Source organism: Acinonyx jubatus, chromosome X (genome assembly GCF_027475565.1).
Source record: "Acinonyx jubatus isolate Ajub_Pintada_27869175 chromosome X, VMU_Ajub_asm_v1.0, whole genome shotgun sequence".
Lineage (NCBI taxonomy): Eukaryota > Metazoa > Chordata > Mammalia > Carnivora > Felidae > Acinonyx > Acinonyx jubatus.
In genome coordinates, this window is record NC_069389.1 from 95,249,229 (window position 1) to 95,256,199 (window position 6,971).

Consider the following 6,971-nt stretch of genomic DNA (forward strand, 5'->3'; position numbering starts at 1 on the left):
GAGTAAGAGCATAACCTTTTTTCCCCCAAAATGTACATCCCGCGGCGCCTGGGTGGCTCAGTCGGTTGGGCGTTCGACCTCAGCTCAGGTCATGATCCCGCTTTGTGAGTTCGAGCCCCATATCAGGCTCTGTGCTGGCAGCCTGGAGCCTGCTTCGGATTCTGTGTCTCCCTCTCTCTCTGCCCTTCCCCTGCTCGCACTTTGTCTCTCAAAAATGAATAAAAGCATTTAAAAACAATTTTTTTTAATGTATATCCCCACTTTACTGAAGGACTGGGGGGGGGGGGCAGTAATTCCAAAGTAGTAGGAAAGACTTTTTAAAGTGTCATTTGTTCTATCATCTAAGGAAAAGGTAATCAGAATGTTAAACTTTTCACAGGGGTATCCTCAAGTAAAGCCCTGACACGTGGAAAGGGGGAAATGACAACCAGAGACAGGCCTGGCAGTGCGCACCCACACACAAACACACACTCAAGCATACACTCGTGCACGCACGTTTGCACAAGCCACACACTCTTTGGCTCAGTGGGAAAGGAGCTTTCTCTCCTTCACTGAGAATCAGGTGATGATATCAGCACAGGTCTGCGGAAGAAAGGAAACATAGTGTATATTTGGCACTTCTAGAATGTTCTCTGCCCCCTGCCATCCTTCCTGACAGGTCAACCACAGCTGAAAAATGAAGAAACGACCAACGAAATAGGAAGTTCTAATTCAAATGGTCCAGGATCTGTAAACAAACCCGGAGTATTTATTGTATTTTATTGTTTTATCAGAGAGGCTGGCCGAGAAAGACACCAGGCATCGCTATTTGAAATGCAAACACCCGCCCTGAAGGCACCTTTGGTGGGAGGAGACTGTTTCCAAGGGCTTGAGGGGGGTCGGCTCCACTCCCTCCCGGGGGTGAGCAGTCACCTCAGGTGCCGGGCATCTTCATTTTAGGAGGGTCAGTCCTGTCGTTTCTGCGTTCTGCCTCCGTTACCCCACTCCCAGCCCTGAAGTTCCAGGGACCCTCTCTCCTGAACTAGAGGCCATGCGTGGCTCTGGGGAACCATGAAGGCGGCTGGTGACCTAGGGCAGGAAGTACTTGCTAAGTAAAGGTGGAATGAGCTGCCAGGGAGGCACCGTGGGTTCGGTTTCTGGCAACAAGAGCCAACTAAGCAAGGGCACGGGCGTCATGGGTGTGCGGCGCCGGTCAGGTGACCGTCTTTGCAGCCTTTGGACTGTAACCAGAGATATTATTAGTGCCAACGGGGAAGGGGATTGTCCGCTTAGTGGCCAGGAAAATTAATAGCCCGAGCATTCTTCTATCCTGCGTTCTCCATGCTGGCATTTTGATTTAAAAAAATATATATTGCTGCAGCTGTTTGCATATTCTGGAAGTGTGTGTGCATGTGTGTGGTTTGGTGTTTACAAATTTGGGGTTATGGAGGGGAGTTTCCAGAGCAACGGAAGTAGCTGCTTGTCAGTCAGGGTTCATTTTGAAAATGAAAGCCTGAAAGCTTGGGGCCCCGCTCTGGGCCTGGGCCTGGTCTCTGAGGAGTCAGCAAAGGCCAGGAGGTGGCTTTGGCTGATGGGCTCGGTGCAGCAGCTACTTGATCGCTACTCTATTTTAGTTTTTATTTTTTTTTAACGTTTATTTATTTTTGAGACAGAGAGAGACAGAGCATGAACGGGGGAGGGGCAGAGAGAGAGAGACACACAGAATCCGAAACAGGCTCCAGGCTCTGAGCGGTCAGCACAGAGCCCGACGCGGGGCTCGAACTCACGGCCCGCGAGATCCTGACCTGAGCTGAAGTTGGACGCTTAGCCGACTGAGCCACCCAGGCGCCCAGCTACTTTATTTTTTTTTTATGAACTGACGAACTCCACGAGTCGGTTTTGGTGTCCTACAGGTGGCAGTCCGAGGCAGGGACGTGGGAGTGGGCACCCCCCCAACGCACACCGCCCCCCCTCGGCCTATACACGCAGTCACATTCCACCCCCCCCCCCACCCCGGGCTGCCAAACCAGAGCAAGGATAGTATGACACAGCCATCGAAGAGTTGAGAGTGTATTTGGCATGTCAGAGCACAGGGAGGGAAGCACCACAAGGCAGTCAGTGCTGGGTGCCAAGGGAGGAGGGCAAACAGCTGGTTGGGAGAGGGAGAGCCATCACTGGGCTGGGGTAATCGGAGGAGGCATGCTGGAGAAGGTGGACACTGAGGCCAATGTCAAAGGACAGGGAGAAGAACTTCCCCGGACGGAAGCTCTGAGGGAGGACGCTCGGGAAGAGGGCAACCGTCAGATACGCTCAGGTTGGGACAGGTCCGTCCATTGGGCTGAAATTTGGGGCCTGTGTGAGTGATTGGCAGCTGATAAGCCTGGCTTGAATGCCAGTCCCTCTGTGCCAGGACAAAGACTGTGGTGTCACACAGACCTGCTCTGCCACTTTCCTGCTGGCTGACCTTGAGCAAGTGGCCTAACCTCTCTGCAAACTGGGGGTAGCAATGAGACTTAGCTTTTGAGGTCACTGGGAGGATTAAAAGAGTTGATATATACAAAGCATCTAGTCCAGCGTCTGGCACATAATAAATGTTCAAAAATCGATTGCACATGCATAGGCTGTCACGAAGGAAAGCTCAAAATATTTAGGGCAAAATATTTGAGGGTCAAGGAGGAAAAGCCTCGGATAGCTTCTATCATTGTTGGGCCCAGTGGAGTGAGCTGGCCTGGCCTGAACCCCCGTCCCCTTTGGCCTAGACTGTCGGGACGGCCTCCCGGCTTCTTGCCTCTGCCTCTCTGCGAATCATCTTCCCAAACACCACCTTAAGCACGACTGTGCCCCGCTCTGACTCAAGAAGTTTCTATGCGGCTCCCTGTGGCCCACTAACTGAACTCCGTAACACGGCGGGGGCGGGGGCAGGAGGCAAGAACTACCACTCGGTCGAGGGAAGGAAGGTAAAATATCCTCAGGGAGACAACAGCGACACCTCTCTGAAGAGGGCAGGGCGTTGCCCCGGCAGCGGACTGATTCACCTGTGCCTGCTTCTTCACGCCAACTCGGGAACGGTTAAAGAGGAGGAGAGGGCGGAGAGCCGAGCAGGGACCCGCGGGGAGGAGGGGAACACCCCTTTTCGGGTCCCTGCAAGAGTTTCCGCCTGGACCCTCGTCTCGGGTTCCTCTGCGGGAATCCCGGGCCGCTCCGGGCTCCGCGGGGAGGGCCAAGGCCGTACGAAGGGCAAGGCAAGGGAGCCCGAGTCCCCGACCGCCTCCGTTGTCTAGGGGCGGGACAACGGCGGCTCGGGGACAAAGTGCAGGGAGACTCCCGAGGAGATAAGAGGGAGAGGCGAAGGAAGGGGGCGGGGAGCCAGCGCCCCGGGACTCAAGGCTCGCGCTCCCGGAGGTCTTGGCCGAGAGCCGAGCTCAGCCCGCCGGGGAGGGGGCGCCCTAGAGCCTCTTCACCCCAGCCGCTGCCGGGATGCCGAGAAGCCCCGCGGGCCGCGGCGGCCGGGCGGCTCGCGAGCGCGGGCGGCGGCCGGGGCCCGCTCGCGCCCGCCCCACCGAAGCGCGCGGGGCGGGAGGCGGGGCTGCCCGGCTCACCTGGCCGTTTGGGGCGGAGCCGCCCGCGACCCGGGGACGCGGAGGGAGCGGCGGTACCCACGGGGCTCTAGAGGGGCTTGCCCTGCGTACCCCGCCCGAGCTCCCACCCTCCCAAGCACACCCCCCCCCCCACCTCCCGCGCCGGGCCCTCTCGCGGCTCGCGGCCTCTCTCCCTCCCTCTCCCCTCCTTTGCTCCCTCCCTCCGAGCCCAATTGCTCAAGCCGCTTCCTTCCCCAACGCCAGCGCCAGTTCCTCTCCCGGAGGGGCCCGGGAAGGGCAGCGAACGCTCGACACTGGAAGCGCCGCGGCGGCAGCGGCCGGACCATGGCCGAGCCCCGAGGGGCCGCGAACCCGGGGCGCAAGGCCTCCCTCGCCGCCACCGCGCTGAGCTCGCGGAGCGCCGCGCCACCCCGCCCCCCGAGAGCGGACCCCAGCAGCCTGGGCAGGTACCGGGACCACGCCGCCGCGGCCGCCGCCTCCCGGGACTTGCACGGCTCGCCGATGCTCTCGGGAACGGGCAGCGGCCGCCGGCGCGGAGCGCTGTGGGAGCTGCTGGGGCTGCAGGGGGCGGCCCCCGCCGGCTGGCTGTCGGAGGAGCGCGCCGAGGAGCAGTCCCCGGCCGGGCCGAACGGTCCGGGGGGCGGCGGCGGCGGCGGGCTGTGCCTGGAGCCCCACGAGCACGCGTGGATACTGGCGGCCGCCGAGGGCCGCCTTGAAGTGCTGTGGGAGCAGCTGGAAGCCGAGCCCGGGCTGCTGCTGCGGTGCGACCCGATCACGGGCTACACGGTGCTGCACTGGCTGGCCAAGCACGGGTGCCACGAGGAGCTCATCCTGGTGTACGACTTCGCCCAGCGCCGGGGGCTGCAGCTCGACGTGAGCGCCTCGGGCAGCGGCGGCCTCACGCCCCTCCACCTGGCGGCCCTGCAGGGCCACGACATGGTCATCAAGGTGCTGGTGGGCGCCTTGGGGGCTGACCCCACGCGCCGCGACTACAGCGGCCACCGGGCCTGTCACTACCTGCGACCCGACGCGCCGCGGAGCCTGCGGGAGCTGTCGGGGGCCGAGGACTGGGAGACGGCGGGCGGCAGAGGGCGGAACAACGCCAACAACAACAGCAGCGGCTGCGCCGCCGCGTGGACGCTGCGACGGACCCCGAGCGCGGTGGGCGCGACCGCCGTGGAGAAGAACTACACGCCCCGAAAGGAGAAGGACTACGCGGGCAGCCGGGTGGCACAAATTCAGGGCCTTTTCCGCCAAATATTCCCCTTCTTCCAGGACCGGTGAGGGCGACGGAGACCGGAGAGCGCGGAGGGACCGCGACGCCGCGTCGAGGCCTCGGTCTCCGGTTGTCTCCGGCCCCGCCCGAAGGGGCGGCAGCTCGGGCCGAAGCCGAGCGCGCTGGGCCTGCAAGCGGCGGACCACCTCCAGTTTTGTCTCAGGTACCTGTCCCAGGTCTTCTACGGCCACCGGCCAGGAGACCTGGGGACCAGGGTACCCTCACCGAGACAGCAAAGACCAAGCCGCCCTGACGCCGAGTCCCAAGACTACAGGACTACGGAGTTAGGAGCGGGAGTGCCGTCCTACGTGGGAGAGGAAAACTTAACGCTTCCAAGAGCCATTTCTGGGCAGGCAGAAGCTCTGGGTTTATTAGGAAGCACTCGCTTAGAAGAACGAGTTAAGACTATAAACCACGGATAACAGAGGAAACACCTAACTGAAGGCTTGACTCGGCTGTTCCTGCGGGCAGAGTCACCCTTCCCCCCAACCTGCTCCTGACACCTCCAGGCTTTTACGGGTACTTTTTCTAATGTATCACGGATGACTTCTTGAGCATATTAAAGCGGAGTATGTTTTCCTTTCACATGACAAAGCTGTCCTTTGAGTGACTTTTTTTTTTTTTCCATTAACCGCCGAGTGCGGGAAGCTTCCTACATTTGCAGGGAAGAGCTCACCAGCTGGCCAGGAGCTAGTGATCGGGGCGGCTCAGGACCTCGTTCCCACAGCAGATGGCCAAGCCGTGCACTGGAAGGAACTGCTTTCACCTTGGCTCTGAGTAGAGACACACAGTTTGCCTGTCCCCCGGGCTCTTTGGCCGCTAGGTCTGGCTTCCCGCACAAGTCTCATCCTCGAGGAGTCGTCTGTAGGGGGCAGAGGGGTGGGAGAAGGGCCAAATGTGCAAGTGTACATTTCTGATATTTTGTGGTGAGTCATGTAATTTACCTGGACTTCTGCCCTCCCATGAGACACACCCACGGGCACTTTTTCCGAGATAGGGCTTCTTTAATCATCGGCATTGCTTTTTCATTACGTGTAATCTATAAGTTATAGTTTGGAAAATTGCCCCCATTCGGAAATTGTGTATGAAGACAGTAGAATACAGGTTGACTTTGGCTGAAGGGAGGGAAAAGCAGTGGGTGGCTAGGGATCCATGCTGCCTTAGAGAACGGTGCATTTTCAAAATAGCACGGCATCCCTGGAAGCTTGGACAGCCCTTGCAATGGACTGTTGTGTCCCCAGCCCTCCCATCCCCATCCTTGAACACCAGGGAGAAATTGAGTCATCACAGAACACAGAAAGGCCCCCCTGAGCTCATCCACACAGGTTTCCGTCTCCGCCTGGCCCGCCTGCTTGGCCCTCTCTGTTACCTCTTCCGGGCTCAAAACGTTATGATCTTCCCTTAATAACCCACCGGGTTCTTGTCATCCATGAAATGATCCAAACCCTCCCTGTCAACGTTCTCGGCCTGTCGTATGTGTCTAGGAACTACACCTTAAATTGACACAGTGTGGCGTAGCAGTAACTTTTTGTTCTCCACGAACTTCTTCGGTGTTTGAAAGGGTGAACACTTCCTGGATCCTGGCAGTTGCCATCAGCAGCTGGCACAGCCCGCTCCACCCCCAAGCCCATTTTGTAGATGCAAATTGGGTGCCTGATGGCAGGGCTGCGGTCTCTGCTCCACGGTCTCTCCCTTGACAGCTTGCAAGGTGGGCTGGGCTGGGTGAAGGCCGTGGGGGCGGGGCCTTCCTGCCTAGCGGCTGGGGCTGCGGGCTCCCGGGCTTGGAGGGAACGTTGGCTTGTGCCGGTGCCCAGCGTTCAAAGGACAGAACAGCAGTCCCCTCTTCGTGGGAAAAGTCTGCCCCTAAGCATCTGAACTATCAGCAGATCTGAGGACCTGAGACAGGCATCTGCCCTGCTTCTTCCAAAATGAAAACCAAGTCAGCCGGAAGATTGGAAAGCACTCTGTATCGTTTCTCCCGGAGTCAGCTGGTCTCCCGCGCAGATTTCCCTCATCATGTGATATTGCCTAGCCTACCTCCTCCATGTAAAATTGAGGTTTGGCTGCAGGGGACAAACTCCCATGCTGAAAAGCCTCCATGCCTCACATCAAGCCAT

At 59.1% G+C, this 6,971-nt stretch overlaps 1 protein-coding gene across 1 annotated transcript; it reads left to right on the forward strand.

Moving 5' to 3' along the window:
* The first annotated feature begins 2,985 nt into the window (after positions 1–2,985).
* SOWAHD (sosondowah ankyrin repeat domain family member D) lies at positions 2,986–5,448 on the forward strand. The gene has a single exon (XM_027054263.2). The coding sequence runs from the start codon at positions 3,903–3,905 to the stop codon at positions 4,860–4,862; it is 960 nt and encodes a 319-aa protein (XP_026910064.1). The 5' UTR covers positions 2,986–3,902; the 3' UTR covers positions 4,863–5,448.
* Positions 5,449–6,971: the final 1,523 nt, after the last annotated feature.